The 18,001-nt window shown below is 39.6% G+C and overlaps 1 protein-coding gene across 2 annotated transcripts in view; it reads right to left on the minus strand.

The window, feature by feature from the left end:
- Positions 1-2,680: 2,680 nt before the first annotated feature.
- The window catches only part of valopa (vertebrate ancient long opsin a), a 45,717-nt gene continuing 30,396 nt past the window's right edge, over positions 2,681-18,001 (minus strand). The window contains exons 4-6 of one of the 2 annotated variants that reach the window (XM_057848004.1): positions 16,086-16,319; positions 15,379-15,483; positions 2,681-4,574 (exon numbers count right to left, since the gene is read on the minus strand). In XM_057848004.1, coding sequence (XP_057703987.1) covers positions 4,338-4,574; positions 15,379-15,483; positions 16,086-16,319 — 576 coding nt within the window. In that variant the 3' untranslated portion in view covers positions 2,681-4,337. The remainder of the gene's footprint in view (positions 4,575-15,378; positions 15,484-16,085; positions 16,320-18,001) is intronic. The other variant, XM_057848005.1, reaches the window with a different exon arrangement.

Consider the following 18,001-nt stretch of genomic DNA (forward strand, 5'->3'; position numbering starts at 1 on the left):
CTTGCTACAGACAGCTTAGTTGGCTCGAAATAAATCATTAGAAAAACACACACATCCACAGTGACATAATGCACTATGAGTTTTGACAGGCACAAGATAATTGGATGAAAAGGGCGTATCGATAGAGAAATATCTCTATCCTGCTGCAGAAGCGACTGGACAGTCACGGTTAGCCATGCTTTTAAAACTACCCTAATTCATTTTCTATTATTCATGTGTCTGCAATTGATGCTGATACAAATTTATTGCAATCTTGTTTGTATATATCATAAGTGAAAATCACATGTCCATTATAATTGGTAAGTCACAGGTTAGACTCGCAATATGGTGTGTTCTAATAATAACACAAGTAATTTGTCACAGATACACCGACACTGATTTTGTCCAACCTGACTGGTAACAATTTAAGCACAAAGTGAGAAGCAACACAACAAACACCATACAATTACTCTCGGAATCGAATGCACAATCTTGCAAAATTGAGAGTACAACAGCGTTGAACGTAGCGTATGTTGAGAAATAGAAAACAACATGCACAACAAGGGCAAGTGAAAATAGAAGACTTTGTTATAATTAAATTGACATACATGTGTCTTCAACTAGAATATATCTGCTAATTCTATATGGCTCAATAAGCCTTGTTCCAATGTACTGTACAATGTCTAGTGTAGTCTATTTCGTCATCCCAGGGTCAATTGTTTTATTCAGCAGGAGAGACAGACCATTGGAAAAGTTTGCAAACACTTCACATTGCTGATTTTGTAAAACAATTTCATCATACGCACAAATGTGCAATTCCACAACATGGTTTACTTTCTAATCTAATACAGTGCCCTCTATAATTATTGGCACCCCTGAAAAAGATGTGTTTTTTAGCTTCTAATATTTTTTTTAATTCAAATAATATGGGACCTTAATGGAAAAAAAAGAGAAAAATCCAACCTTCAATACAAGTGCATTCATTCAGTGAGGAAAAAATCCCACATAAAGAAAAAATTATTTGACATCAAATACTGTGTGTCACAATTATTAGCACCCCTTTTGCCAACAAAACAAGGTCTGGGGACTGAGATGGCCATGGGAGGAGCTTGATTTTGTGTCTGGTGAACCATTTCTGTGTAGATTTGGCCATATGTTTAGGGTCATTGTCTTGCTGAAAGACCCAGTGACGACACATCTTCAGCTTTCGGGCAGAGGGCAACAGATTTTGATTTAAAATGTCCTGGTATTTCAAAGCATTCATGATGCCATGCACCCTAGCAAGGTTCCCAGGGCCTTTGGAAGCGAAACAGCCCCACAGCATCACTGAACCCACCCCCATACTTCACAGTGGGTATGAGGTGCTTTTCAGCATGCGCATCTTTCGTGGCACGCCAGATCCACTTAGAGCAGTGGTCTCAAACCGGTCCTCAAAGGGCCGCAGGGGGTACTGGATTTCATTCCAACCAAACGAGACAAATACCTTTTCACCAATCTGGTTTCTTACAAGTGTAATCAGTTGATTGCAATCAGGTGCTGCTTATGTTAGTAGAAACCTCATTGGTTGAACTGTTTGTGCTGGATCTGTTGGAACAAAAACCAGGACCCACTGCGGCCCTTTGTGGAGTCGGTTTGAGACCGCTGACTTAGAGTGTTCGTCACCAAAAAGCTCAATCTTGGTCTCAAACAAAAATACGCCTGGGACCGTGTGCTTTGGTCAGATGATTAATTGTGACTCGCATTATTTGATGTGAAATAATTTTTTCTTTATGTGGGATTTTTTTCCCCACTGAATGAATGAACTTGTATTAAAGGTTGGATTTGTCTCTTTTTTTCCATTAAGGTCTCATATTATTTGAATTAAAAAAAATATTAGAAGCTAAAAAACACATCTTTTTCAGGGGTGCCAATAATTACGGAGGGCACTGTACAGTTAAAATGTAAGGTGAACTGATCCAGCTTTCGTTCAGTCAAATGTATGTAACACTTCACTCCGTATACTTTTATGAGGTGTTTATTGTGTGTGTCTTTGTTTTCCTGTTGATCCTGTTTTCACTGCTTGAATATAAAGTACAGTATTGCCCTTCTATCTCAGCAGTCAAGGCAATAGGGACATTTCCCATTGACTATCTTCAGCCATAGATGAAAGCATTGCCATTCACTAGTCTACACAGTAGGCGCATGAACAAAAATATACAAATTCAGATGGGGGTTTCTAGCTTTTTGACAGCTGGATTGGACTGCAGATGGGCTGCCAAAGTAAAGCAATGAAACAGCATAGTAAAACAGTGCTTCCTCAGCAGGCTTTGTCTCAGGGCTTGAAAGACAAAGGCAATAGAGTAGATGAAAAGATACATTTGGTATTTGAAAAATACTGATTAGCCCTCAACATACGCTTTCCAGAAGTTTCTATTTGGAGGGAGATAACAAAATCTATCGGGTTGATTAAAGTGCGGGTTGCATTTTCTGGGACAGTAGTTGTGCAGGTATGGTTAAAAGAACAGCAAAGAGAGCAACCAACAGAAACAAATGTAAGGCAAGTTATCGAGCAGGGATACCTCTGACCATTTGTATCTGCAGTACCATTTCTATATACAGTGGGGCAAATAAGTATTTAGTCAACCACTAATTGTGCAAGTTCTCCCACTTGAAAATATTAGAGAGGCCTGTAATTGTCAACATGGGTAAACCTGGACCATGAGAGACAGAATGTGGAAAAAAAAAAAACTGAAAATCACATTGTTTGATTTTTAAAGAATTTATTTGCAAACCATGGTGGAAAATAAGTATTTGGTCAATACCAAAAGTTCCTCTCAATATTTTGTTATGTACCCTTTGTTGGCAATAACGGAGGCCAAACGTTTTCTGTAACTCTTCACAAGCTTCTCACACACTGTTGCTGGTATTTTGGCCCATTCCTCCATGCAGATCTCCTCTAGAGCAGTGATGTTTTGGGGCTGTCGTTGGGCAACACGGACTTTCAACTCCCTCCACAGATTTTCTATGGAGTTGAGATCTGGAGACTGGCTAGGCCACTCCAGGACCTTGCAATGCTTCTCACGAAGCCACTCCTTTGTTGCCCTGGCTGTGTGTTTGGTTCACTCAAAATCTCTTGATACATGGCCCCATTAGTTCTTTCCTTTACACAGATCAGTCCTCCTGGTCCCTTTGCAGAAAAACAGCCCCAAAGCATGATGTTTCCACCCCCATGCTTCACAGTGGGTATGGTGTTCTTCGGATGCAATCATGTATTCTTTCTCCTCCAAACACGAGAACCTGTGTTTCTACCAAAAAGTTCTATTTTGGTTTCATCTGACCATAACACATTCTCCCAGTCCTCTTCTGGATCATCCAAATGCTCTGTAGCGAACCGCGGATGGGCCTGGATGTGTACTGGCTTCAGCAGGGGGACACGTCTGGCAGTGCAGGATTTGAGTCCCTGGCGGCGCATTGTGTTACTGATAGTAGCCTTTGTTACTGTGGTCCCAGCTCTCTGTAGGTCATTCACTAGGTCCCCCCGTGTGCTTCTGGGATTTTTGCTCACCGTTCTTGTTATCATTTTAACGCCACGGGGTGAGATCTTGCATGGAGCCCCAGATCGAGGGAGATTATCAGTGGTCTTGTATGTCTTCTATTTTCTAATAATTGCTCCCACAGTTGATTTCTTTACACCAAGCGTTTTACCTATTGAAGATTCAGTCTTCCCATCCTGGTGCAGGTCTACAATTTTGTCTCTGGTGTCCTTTGACAACTCTTTGGTCTTGGCCATAGTGGAGTTTGGAGTGACTGACTGACTGAGGTTGTGGACAGGTGTCTTTTATACCGATAATGAGTTAAAACAGGTGCCATTAATACAGGTACCGAGTGGAGCCTCGTTAGACCTCGTTAGAGTAAGTCATACCTCTTTGACAGCCAAAAATCTTGCATGTTTGTAGGTGACCAAATACTTATTTTCCACTCTAATTTAGAAATAAATTCTTTAAAAATCAAACAATGTAATTTTCTGTTTTTTTTCCACATTCTGTCGCTCATGGTTGAGGTTTACCCATGTTGACAATTACAGGCCTCTCTAATCTTTTCAATTAGGAAAACTTGTACAATTGGTGGTTGACTAAATACTTATTTGCGCCTCTGTATACTTACAGATGTTTCAAATTTTAAATACTGACTCTGGTGACGTGCTTCAGCTCTTCATATGCTTTTTTACATTTATTTCTTCAGGGACTACAATTTAAACGTACTGCAAAAGTGACAGCTTCAAAGAAAAAAGTAGTTCATCCTTTATATCTTGAGCCCAAGAATGAAAACAGCTAGTCACAAGCTACAATATGGATAGTTTTTTGTTGTTGTTTTCACTGTTACATAGGACACACTTTGTTCTCTGGTATGGGGAGCTGAGCAAAGGAGCCACAGTCAGTTGGAGAATCCTCAGACCTCGGCAATGTTGTATCACCGATGGGGATACGGGCCGCAATGGCAGCCATTTCACCAGTTTGACTGTCCGCAGTGGTTCCTGGTCGCTCTGATGTCTGGTTCATGTTGCTTTCTGGTACGGCCACAATGCCGGTAAATAGTTGGATGATGCACTTCCTAAACTAAACACAGAAAAATGGTAAGTTGTCAGTGTTTTTTCATCGTGGAAACAATATTGTAACATTTAAATATCAGTGTCTCAGGTTGATCACGTGCACACGCGCGACAGACAGAATGAGAAAAGTGTGTGGTTGTTGTTGCTGTGGGTTCAATGAAAAGAGTTGAGGATTACGTCACTAAATTTGTCAACCTCTATGCCATGCGTGATCAGAAGGCCACCACAGTTGCTGTCTTTTCCAGTATTATATCTTGGAACATGGGGTAATAGAAACATTGCACACACATATGGGGAGACAATTTGAGTCAGATGTGGTGAGGGGTTTGTGTTGTAGGCTGGGGGTGAAGAAGACTATACCACACCCTACAACTCAAAATCAGATGCTATGGTAGAGATGTTCAATAGGACATAAATTGATGAATTGGCAAAAATCCTTTTGTCCTGTGAAGTGGAGTGGGACTCTTTTCTGCTATAAGCTGCTTTTACTTACAATACCAGTGTGCATTCGAGCACAGGATTCACACATTACTTCCTTACACATGGCAGGGAGGGCCGTACACCCGTTGATGTGGTGCTGGGGGCACCAGTGCATAGCGAATGGGCCCTAAGGCGAGTTTGTTGAACACCTCCTCAAGTGTTTCGAGACTGCTTTTTGATAGACTAAGGATAATAATATTGTTACGGGCGAAAAGCAAAAGGCCTTTTACGACGCTAAATTGAGACACGAACCTTATGAGGTTGGGGATCTTGTTTAACTAAATGACCCTCCCAGAGTCCCGTTGTAAGCTGGCTTCCCATTGGAAAGGACCTTTTGTGGTAAAGCGACGTATGGATAAGGATGATGAGGTTGGGGGCACTTATGTGATTGGCAGTCCGTTCGGGGAGGACTAACATTTACAAACAATACATCATGACCGGCTGCAGGGTTACAGCCTGGCGGTGGCCTTGGCGAGAAATTCGTAGGCAGTCTGTCTGTCCCCTTCTCCATCCATGGCACCACCAGAGGGTACTGCTGCTCCAGGAAGTTCTACTGGTGGGGACTTATACAGCTTTTTAAACTAGGTTCGGCTTCCGAAGTATCTCCTGGCTTGGCAGACACAGGTCCGACTCAATCGCGGTCTGGTAGGCTGTTACGGCCCGCTGTCTGGTCAAAGGATTACTTGTGGGGTTAAATTGTGCTGTTCTTCTGCATTCATTGGGTCTTATGTTTGTTAATGCTGTGATATGCGGCCCAGCTAGGACAGTTTAAAAAAAATGTTCAAGAAAAAAATATATAGAATAAGTGTGTTCATATGTTTACTGTTAGGATTGTAATTGTCAATGTGCAAATGTTTAGTTGCATGTTAAAAAAAAAAAAAAAAAGTGATGTGCATGGATGTAAAAAAAAAAAAAAAAAGGTGTTGTCATGGAAATAAGGACATTAAGGATCGAGTGTCTCAGGTTGATGATGTACCAAGCACGATGGACAGAAAAGAGAGATAAGTGTGTGGTTGTTGATGTTGGGGGTTCAATAAACAGAGATGGCTTCGCCCAAAAGAGCACAAGTCTCTTTAAGTTTTTGAGTCCTACGAAGAGTGTGCTTACATCCACCTACACAATATCTTAAAGTGCATGTGACACGAAAAAGCATGTTTATTTCATAATACATGCGGTATTTTATGCTCCTGAATGATATGGACCGCTTGGATGTGTGTGGAATCGATCGCTATATTTATTTAGTTTTCTGAATCCCGCGCCATGAAAATGAGTGACTTCTGGCTTCGGTCTTGCAGAGGAGGGCGCTGTGACGTGTACAGGTGAAGGCGTCCTCTTCACTAAACAGCCGTACTGTTGTGTATGAGGACTAAGGATTCAGCTGATTTTGCGGATTAATACGTTTATTTATCGCATCACGCCAGCCAAACGGCTGCAGAAAAATCTTGCTATATGAGGGAGAGGCGTGTGCACCTTTTTGGAGTTTCAAAAGGTTCCCATTCACCGTGGATATTGGCCAAAACAAGCCCGACTACTATGGGACCATTGGACTTACGAGGAAGTGAGTAAACATCTTGTTTTGTATTATACGAATACAGCGATTACAAAATAAACACTACAAACTTTCTTTAAATAAACGACTACTTACGTTTGATCATTGATAGGCATGTAAAAAGCTCTCCACATGCACATTAGCTGCACGTTAGCTGCACAACAACTGCAGCCGCCCTCCTCCGAGGAACAAACTGTAAATTGCTCTCCGCTGGGCGGTTTGCCGATCCACGGAGACAATCGACAACCCAGTCGTCATGTCAAATAATCCGGGCTAGTTATGTGTGATTTTCTCTTCGAAGACTTTGAAAAATCACTCGGTTTGGGTTAGCATGTCGGCTAGCTGTCACGCCTCTTGGTTTGTTTACATTCTCCGAAGCCGGGGAAGGGAAATGACATAAAGTATGTCCGATTTTGGTGTCATAAAATATCGTTCGGGAGGTGTGACAGTAAAGGTGAAGTCGACAGTTTTGACCATTATGGAGTAATTTTGCCATGTCATCCTGAATAAGTGCATTTTTATCATTTCATATCCCATTTAGCACAAGACTGTTATTTGTCATGACCATGCCATTTATTTAGCAATTGGGGAAAATACTTGGATAAAAAGAATATCCTGTAAAAATACTGAAGTAAAGAGAGAGAAACAATGACATTTTGCAGCTCTCTTCGTCACATTTTCCTCGTTGTGAATAGTTGCCCCTCGACGGGCTGACTGGTCCTTCTCAAGCCATTTATTTAGCTATTGGGGAAAAATACTTGGATAAAAAGAATATCCTGTAAAAATATTGGAGTAGAGAGACTGAAACTATTACATTTTGCGGCTCTCTTCGTCGCGTTTTCCTTGTTCTGAATAATTCCCCCTCAAAGGGCTGAATAGTAAAACTGATGAGCCCAGTCTCCCGCTGACGTCATCCACCTGTTGGGGACGCGAGAGCCCTATAATGGTAGGCGTGGCTAAGTGGCAGATTAAAAGACTAATTTTTCGTCATCTGCGCTTTGCTAAATTGTTGTATATAGTCGAATCGTCTCAAAATATGATTCTAATTCACATAATAATGCTATTTAAGACTTTTTTTCTCCTGTCGTATGCTCTTTAAATGAAACCTTTTCACAAACCATATTTATCTTAAATCACTTTCTTTAAAGCAACACTAGGTAACTTTTCAGCTTTGGTCGATTTAAGTGACGCCCGTGGACGAAAGCGGTAGTGTTTTGCTTTAAGGAAGACTGCATTTCCGAAGAAGACCAGGGCACACCCGCACAGTGTCGTAAAATCATGATCTGCCGGTCGCCTACAGATGGATTAAACGACATTTCTGTTTCCAGCGGCTGTGTGAAGGATAAATGGTAATAAGGTTATTCAGCTAGTGAAGAGTAAACACTAGCATATGACGGTTAGCAACCGTGTGGCTGAAGCCCCTTTCACACACATATCACGGTAAACGCGTGAAGCGGGATTTAGCCGTGTCATGGCTTTCACACATGGTGAAATTTTCCGGGAATAAACCGGGCTGTATGTGTGGAATTGGCTTGATTTATCCCGGGTTGGCATCTCGGCACTCTCTCTGTTGGGAGGGGGGCTGGCGCGATTTCATAACCTGGACATCACATCATTTTTGGTCAGCATCGGCTGTCACATTCTGTTGGTCAGATTGCCTTATGTTACCGGTTGTGGGATCGTTCCCGACGTTGTACCTGCAGCCAATTCAAGCTCATCAAGACTGTACAGTCCCTGACAAAAGTCTTGTCACTTACCCATTTTGTAGAAACAGTTGCTAATAACCTGACGTGTAATTATTCAACTGGTTTCAGAAAAGACTCATATGAAAGCTAAGACCCTCCCAAATGATGTTGAATGTACAAAAATGTTTTCGTTTCACTGAAAAAAGATTTATCATTTAATGAAGACATAGAAGTCAAATTTGTGCAAGACAAAAGTTTTGTCGCCTACAGAAAGTAGAGTTTAAATTGAACAAAAAATGTACTTCAAATACAAAAATATGTTACATAACATAAGCGAATTAAGTAGTGGTGCTGTGAGATCCAAATTTAATATTTTGCATGACTTCCATGGGCTTGAAGGACTGCATCCATGCGGTTCGGCAAGGATTCATACAATTTATTGATGAAGTCATCAGGAACATCAAAGAAAGCAGTCTTACACGCCTCCCAGAGTTCATCAACATTCTTGGGTTTCGTCTTCCATGCTTCCTCTTTCATCCTACCCATGTCTGGTGACTGGGCTGGCCTGTCCTGGAGGATCTTGACCTTCTTTACCTTTTGGAACTTTGAGGTAGAGATTGAAGTATGCGATGGAGCACCATCCTGCTGCAGAATTTGTCCCTTTTAATGGTTAGGAATTTAAGAGGCAGCTAAGATTTGTTGATATTTCAGACTATTATCTCTAAGGGTGCAGACAATTAAAAAACCGTGTGGCACTTGCCAAGGCTCACAGCCTGTCAAAAGGATGGACGCTGGAAAAGTGGCAAAAGGAGGGTTTTTCGGATGAATCTTTGAATTACACCACAGTCACCGCAAATATTTCAGGAGACCTACTGGAGCCTGCATGGATCTGAGATTCACTCAGAAAACAGTGAAGTTTGGTGGTGGCAAAATCATGGTCTGGGGTTACATCCAGTATGGAGGTGTGCGAGAGATCTGCAGGGTGGAAGGCAACATAAGTAGTTTCTACAAAATGGATAAGCGACAAGACTTTTGTCAGGGACTGTATCTAAGACCGGGCAATCCAGCTTGTGGTATCTAAAATACTCCACAACCACAAAGCTTTGTAAGGTCACCATTTTTAAAGTATGGTGTAGTGGCCTTGACACAGACACTGGTTTACGGTACTTGCCAGGATCATTAGTGTTTTGGTGGAACATGTTCATGTGAGCCATCCAGTAATGTCTGCGAGCCAATTCTTAGCAGCACCGAATGAGGAATAGCTAGTAGTTTGTGTCATTTATACCCGTAGGTCTGTAAAAATATTCAGCTCACCATTAGAAATTATGTGCTCGCTCGCTTTGCAGAGACAGCGCGCATTGCCAAACCTGGACAATAGCCTTCATCAAAGGTTGTTATACGTGACTGTGTTTCTTTCCGTATGTTTTACGTTCTCACTTTGTAAATCTTATTTTGAGCATGATGTAATATAAGTCAGTTGACTTCAAAACTGGCTACTTAGCTAGTAGGAGATTTGATTTAGTGATCTTATTTACATCTACTTTTCTTGTTGACAGAGGCTGACCTATTTAAAGAAGTCAAAAGTAGGACACTCCCATGGACATGCAGGCAGCATGCCGTTCCCTGCAGGGGAGTTTGATCTAATGACTTTTTTCATGCAAATACAGACTTACTTGGCGATGTGTTGCATACCCATTTTCCATTCGTAGTGTTTCGATAGTATTTGACCTCAATATACGCTTTCCAGTTTCTATACGCATGGAGATATACAGGGGTTGGACAAAATAATGGAAACACCTTAAAAAAAATAAACTGAAACTACCATAATTTTCGCACTATAATGCGTACCTGACTACCACCCACCAAATTTGACACGAAAATGACATTTTTTCATAGATAAGCCACACTGGACTATAAGCCACAGCTGTCCTCACTGTATTATGGTATATTTACACCAAAAGATATTAACCGGTAACACTTTATGACAGCGGCATCATACAACTGTCAACATGTGAACCACAATGAAACTTTGAAGCAATTGGCTGCAAAGCTTCATTGATTCAAGATGCTTCATTTGGCTATCACTGCTCCCTTGGGGGAGACAGTCAACCTCTGCTGCCACCTGCTGTCAACACTGTTGTTTTCCAACATGCCTCCTAGCATGCATTGCGGCGCTACAGACGTAAATAATAATCAAAATTCATGTTCTGTGCTACTTATTACTTCAGTTACTGTTCCAGTTGTTTCATTAATTGTTAATTATGGTATTTGGTAACACTTTATTTGATAGTGGTGCTATAAGACTGCCATTAGAGAATCATAATTATTATATGAGACTGTCATGAGCATTAATGAATGCTTATAACAGATGTCATTTAGTGTTATCCTGCAAATTATCTCACTTTTGAATGGATGTAAAAGATCCGAACTGGACATAAATGGAGTTAGTGACGTAATTTCCCGGCTAACACTTAATTATATCTGTCATAAGCATTCAGTAATGCCCATGATAGTGTCATTTCATAATTATGACGGTCTTATGACGCCGCTGTCAAATAAAGTGTTACCTATTAACCCAAATAAATCAACAAATAAGCCGCACTGGAATATAAACCGCAGGATTCAAAATGAAGGAAAAAAGTAGCGGCTTATTGTACGAAAATCATGGTAATTTAATATGGTGTAGGTCCGCCTTTTGTGGCAATTACAGCCTCAATTCTCCGAGGTATTGATTCATACAACTTGTGACTTGTTTCCAAAGGAATTTTAAGCCATTCTTCAGTTAGAATACCCTTCAACTCTTTTAGACACAATGGAGGTAGAAATCGACGTCTTAATTGAATCTCTGAAACTGATCATAAATGCTCAATAATGTTGAGGTCTGGGGATTGTCCTGGCCATACGAGATGCTCAACTTCTTTTGCAGATGTGGGTAGTAATGCATTACATGTACTCCGTTACATTTACTTGAGTAACGTTTTGAGAAAAATATACTTCTAAGAGTAGTTTTACTAAGCTATACTTTCTACTTTTACTTGAGTAGATTTGTGAAGAAAAAAAACGCTACTCTAACTTCGGGGTCGTTAGATTTTTTTCTCTTTATTCTTCATATTAGATTTTTTTTTTTTTTTCTAGCGATGCCAAGAGTTGCTCTACCGATTTCACCAACGAGATGTCACAACAATAATCACATGACTCCAATATACCACTCAGACCCAAGCACCATAAAAAATGAAATATTTGATATAGACCACTGCCCTCAACATGACTCGAAAACGCGGATTTTAACCTCTCTCCCAGTTTTTATTTGGCACAGTTTGGCCACGGAAAGCCGGAGATAAGATCCTTGTCATTTCAAAATAGTAATTTTGACGGAACTCTTCCCTATTCAAACTAGGAAGTATTTTCTCCACCAGAGGGCACTAATGCTTTTTGGACGAATAATGCTTCATTAATGTATTTTTTTTTCTCTCATCGGAATTCAATGATTTTATTTTTTTTTTTTTTTGGCTTAATGTGGTTATGTAATGGGTTATTGTACAGTATCATTATAACAACAGTTCATATAGATAACTTTGTGCTGAGAAAAAAAAATACCATTGTTTAAAAAATATATATATATAGTAAGAGTGTGACAATATCTCGATACAGCGATATATCGCGATATTTTGCTACCCGATGGGTTATCGATATGCTCCCGCCAAGTATCGATACTTTTATTTAACATATTGGCCATACAATGGAGTATGGATGCTGTAAACTGCTCAATGTTTGTTGAGCAATTCCTTGGCGGTCCACTAGGGGCGCTCTGGAGTGGCGGTGAGGGTAAAGTGCGCAAAAGTTTTCTAGAGAAGAAGAGGAAGCTCCAAGTGGGTTGAAAAAATAAAAAAGCTCCGTGAGAACGGTGGAGGAAAAAATGAGAAAAATATTGCTACAAATCACACATGGGGACACATTTTAGATTTTACACCAACAAGAAAGGAAGTAAGGTGAACAAGGAGTTTGTGTGCTTCGCTTTCATCACTTGAGGTAAGAAGGTTTTGCAATGTAATTGACTTTTTAATTAACATGTATTATTTTGATGACATTTGATGTTGAATGATATAAAATAAACCAGGACCCTAAACTGGATGAAAATGAATATCGAACAAGCCCACGTGAATTTACCGATTTATTTGATATTATTTGAGAACCACTGTCCATCTAGTTTACTACACAAACTGTTATTACTGTCATTTTGATACAATAAGCTATAAAAATGGTTTGAATATGTTCCAAGATATATAAAGTGATGTGCATGATAATTAATGTAGCCTACATATTAAAAATAGGTAATTATTGAATTTTTAATTTCTATACATTAAATTAATATTTTTTTTAATTCAATACTTCCAACACACAAAAAAATCAGGATTTCAACTCAAACGCTATGAAGTAGCTAATATTTTTTGTTTTATTTTGTTGTTTTTAAGGTGAGGAAGACTGTGACTGAGCAAGTCTGACATCTTAAATGCTGACGCAGATGGCGGAAGTGCTCAAACCAAGCAACAAAGGTCATATACAAAGAAAAGACCCACCAATTTTATCATTGCCCCACTCCAAGCTCAACTGCTGACACCTACGGCACTTTTTATTTATTATTATTATTTTTTTAAAGATTTAAAACTTTAAAGAAATTAAGGGTGCCATTCATCATGATCTCTCAAAGTGATATCAGTGGTCGTGGTTTGTTTCCTCTATATGTGCAGGGGCACAATTTGCAGATTTATATTTTACAGCAATGTTGCACAGAAAAGGTGTCACTGTTTAATAAATGACTTAAACAGTATTTTTTCTATTTAATTTTTTTTTTTTTTCAACAGTTGTATCGTAGAATGTCATGTATCCAATTTCTGACCAATATATCGATAATCGCTGTATCGTGATATAATAGTTATCGTGAGCCTTGTATCGCGAATCGTATCGTATCGTGAGGTCCCCTGAGGTTCCCACTCCTAATACAGTGCTGCTCGAAAGTTTGTGAACCCCACAGCGATGGTCAGATTTTTTGTAAAAAAAACTAAAATAACCTTATTAAATGTTAAGTTATACCCAAATCCACAATACTGACATTCCAAATAATGGACTGAAACAAAAGAAATAGTTATATTGTCATTCTTTATTTAACAAAAGTGGTTGATTTAAGAAAAACTCAGATATCATGTGTGCAAAAGTATGTGAACCCCTTCAGTTAATAGGATATTGCGCCTCCTTTTGCAGAGATTACCTCAACCAAACGGTTTCTGTAGTGACTAATCAGCCTCTCACATCTACTTTGGGGGATTTTTGCCCATTCTTCCTTGCAGAACACAGTCAGTTGAGAGAGGTTTGATGGGCGTCTGGCATGAACTGCTCGCTTCAGGTCCCGCCACAGCATTTCAATGGGATTTAGGTCAGGACTTTGACTGGGCCAGTCCAGAACACGAATCTTCTTCTTTTTCAGCCATTCCTTGGTTGTATTGCTGGAATGCTTTGGATCATTATCATGTTGCATGATCCACCTTCTGCCAAGCTTTAACTTCAAAACAGATGGCGTCAGGTTATGTTCTAGGATTTGACAATATTCCTCAGAATTCATGATTCCCTGGACTATGTGGAGTTGTCCAGGTCCTGAGGATGAAAAGCAAGCCCAGATCTTGACATTCCCACCTCCATGCTTCACTGTTGGGAGAAGGTTCTTTTGGTGGTATGCAGTGTTGACTTTTCGCCAGACATGGCGGTTTTGGTTGTGACCAAACAGTTCAATTTTGCACCTACATCAGTTGATGAAAACTCTTTTTAATTTAGTCTCGACAACACAACTGTTAAAAAAACAAAAAAAAAACCTACTGAATTGATTGATTAGGAAATCAGGTTGAAATAATAGAAAATTCCAAAATGTTGAGGGGGTTCACAAACTTTTGAGCAGCACTGTATATAGGCAGTTACTCACAATGTTGCTCATTACTTGAGTATTCTTTTCACCAAATACTTTTTTATTTGTACTTGAGTACATTTTTTTTGAACGACTACTTTTACTTTTACTTGAGTAATATTATTCTGAAGTAACGCTACTCTTACTTGAGTAAAAGTTTTGGCTACTCTACCCACCTCTGTTCATTTTAATGTTCCTCATGCCATTCTTTAACAATTATGTTCAATTATTATGATGCCAAAATGTTAGGTGTTTTCATTATTCTGTCCAACCCCTGTATATGAAAACCTCTTAGTGTAACCAAAATCTAGACAACTTTTGATGATTTCGAAAGGTTAAATGAGCAGTTAGGTGTTTACTAGCTTGGAACAATAATTTAAAAAGAAAACAAAAAAAGAAACATACCTTCATACACCAATGAGTGCTTGTTGCATTATCAAATATTCAGATGACCTACAAATGTTGCTTCCTATGTTAATTTGTAATAAATCATAACTTGTTGGGAAAATTTGTAAAAGTCAACTAACAATAGCTGATGTAAAAACAAAAATCTGTAATGAAATGATTCATCATGTACAATACCAATTCAATATGTTCAAAGACTATTTAATATTATATGTCCAAAATGTTTACTTTTTCTTATATTGCATTACCAACATAAGGTAACGCTGAGCTATTTTTGAATACAAGTGCGCTTTGTCCAGCAAAAGATGTCATGAATATCGAATACTGTTCAAAAAATTGTCTTTTATTTTATTTTATTTTGTCCTAAAACAAGTAGAGCCAGCCCGGATAACAAAGTTGATAGTGGGCGCTTGTGACGTCAAGACCAGCGTCGGTCGCTGTGGCAACCACATCCCATCCACGCACGAACCTAAACAGCCAGAAAACGGCCAGAGAGGGATGATCCCAAAGCAACGCCTGGACACGCCTTCGGCCGTCCCACGGACTTAAAAACACTGGACACTGAGAGAAGACAGATTTTGCTGCTCGGAAACATGTAGCCTTGTTTTGGATCCAGAATTGTCCCTCCGTCGTCTGTTTTTGCTTTGTTTTTTACCATTGACGACAAATAAATTGTCAACCTGCTTTCGGCGTGTCTTTTTCAAACTTTTGGAACATGGAGTCAGTACAAAGGGTTAACCTCAGAGATGAACGCGCGAAGTTCCGCCTTCCCGGTTGGCGCGCGCGTAGGCAGCATCGGGAGAGCGGCACTTTGTTCAGCTGTCGCTGTTTCCGTGCGGCTTGTCTGGGGAGGTGAATTTCAACAGTATTTTATTTTATTTCATTTTTTAAAACCTGATAAAATTGTAGCTAAGCCCTATTGGGTATGTGTTCACTTGCTTGCCATATTTTGACTTAAAATGAATATGTTCAACAAGTAAATTGCATTGGTAAAATAATGCCTTTGAACCAAAATTTTGAAGTAATGTCAGCTCATTTTTTGTTAATTTTCATTAATACATATTTTTAAAGTTGTTTCTCTAACCACGACTAATAACAACCGTTTTAAGCATGTGATTATGTTCAGCCAAAAGTACGGCACTCCCACTAACAACTCCAGACAGCTCGGTGCAAATTTTAACAAGATAAATGTGAATGTTCCCAGCAGTAACCAATTGCAATAGCCAACTATATACCAGCACCACACATAGTGGGTCATGCATTTTTCAACATGGCCTCATATGGACAATTGTACCTACTGAATTGCACATTTTATTTATTCATATGATGTGCATTATTTAAAAACACTCAAACTCCTCAAACAATATAAATATATCAGGATTCCCTTGAAATTTTCATCTGCCGAATGCATGTTAGTAATATTTCAGATATGAGTAGAAATGTTACCTGTCGGTTCATGAACACGTAGATTATTGGGTTGTACACCGCAGCTGTCTTGGAGAAGAATGCAGGGATGGAAGCCAACCTCGCATCTATTTCAATCGTTGGGTGAATTGTGACCAGTATAGCAAAGACTGCATATGGTGTCCATGCCACCATGAATGCTATAATCATGACCACAACCATACGGGTCACCTGACGCTCAGGCTTCCTGGCATTGGCCAGACGACCATGGGACACCTAGAGGAAAGAAAAAGGGTGTAAATTTTATTTTTTTAGATATTCCTGACATGAATTGACAAGTCGAAGGCACCTAAGTCACTGATTATGTAGTGATACATTGGCCTGATTTCAGCGCAGGCAATGTAGAATCATTTCCCACTCAGTGATGGTGTGAATGTTGGTCAAATCATGTTTTTTTCCGGAGGGAGCGTTCCAGATGTCGTAACTGCAGCCAATTTAGGCTCATCAAGACTGTATTTTAGCCCAGGCGATCCAAGAAAAGGATGAAAGGAAGAATCCCGCTGACTTTGTTTTGTTGTCTGATCGGCTCTTTGCCTACCACGTAGGTTAGTATTTTATTGATGCCCGTCAACCTACTGTCACGGACCTATTGTGTTTTTCCCCCTTTTCAGTGATCGCATGTAATTTTTGTATTTAATAAACCCTTGAACGCATCCCTCCGTTGTTTTGTGCTTTGAAGTACAACCTTGTTTCCGCAGTAGAGGACCCTAACATCGGCAACAAAATAAACCACACATTTACAAATATGGACAATGGACTTCTTCCTTGGTTCTACTGTCACGGACCCATTGTGTAATTCCACCTTTTCAGCGATTGAGTGTATTTTTGTACCGTATTGGCCCGAATATAAGACGGCCCTGATTATAAGATGACCCCTCTTTTTCAAGACTCAAGTTTGAAAAAAAGACTTTTTGAACACCAGATTAATTTTTATACAGAAAATAAGTACAGTACATGTGAAACAAATGATTATAAAAATATATTTGAGAGAAAAAGCATGTTATTTTGCCTCATTCGAATCTTAATATCTGAACATTTAAATATGTAAACTAAAGTGCAATCACATCCGTAAATGAATGGCTTCTGGTTTTTGAAATGTAAATAAACCAATCTATTGTGATAAAGCAACAAAATTGCAATAACTGCATTAACCATTAAAGTGAAGTAACTGTAGTCTTGAAACAAATCTGAATAAGGAAAAACATTGCAATAAAATAATGCAAACTGGTTAAACTAAAAAGAGTAGCTGAGATCTGTCATGACAGAACATCACTTCAATGATATCTGGCGCCATCTAGCGTCGTGAATGGGGAGAGTAGCTGAGATCTGTCATGACAGAACATCGCTTCAATGATATCTGGCGCCACCAAGCGTCGTGAATGGGTGTCATGTCTAGACCGCGAATATGAGACGACCCCCTTTTTTCAGTGTTATTTGCAATGCAAAAAACACCGTCTTATATTCGGGCTAATACGGTATTTGATAAACCATTGAACGCGTCCCTCCTTTGTTTTCGGCTTTGAAGTACAACCTTGTTTCCGCAGAAGCGGACCCTAACATCGGCAACAAAATAAACCACGTTTCCCAAAATGCACAATGGACTTTCTTCCTTGGCTCTACGATCGCGTAGCAATTTAATTTTGTTATGTTTTCAGTTTAATTTAGCTCTTTCCATCTTGATATGTTGACAATTCCGATGTTTTTTTTAATCACTTTTCGTCTTACTGCGAAGAGGGAGGAGGTGACGATCGGCCTGCCATGATATTTACGTCATCAGCCATCGTGCTGTGACCCGGGAATTTAATGCCTGCTTGCACGCACACCACTTATCGGGAAAGTCACAGACATTATACCGCAACCAGTGAAATGTCAGCCTAATGTCGATTTCAGTCGACCCG

This window comes from Corythoichthys intestinalis, chromosome 10 (genome assembly GCF_030265065.1).
Source record: "Corythoichthys intestinalis isolate RoL2023-P3 chromosome 10, ASM3026506v1, whole genome shotgun sequence".
In the NCBI taxonomy this organism is placed as follows: Eukaryota; Metazoa; Chordata; class Actinopteri; order Syngnathiformes; family Syngnathidae; genus Corythoichthys; species Corythoichthys intestinalis.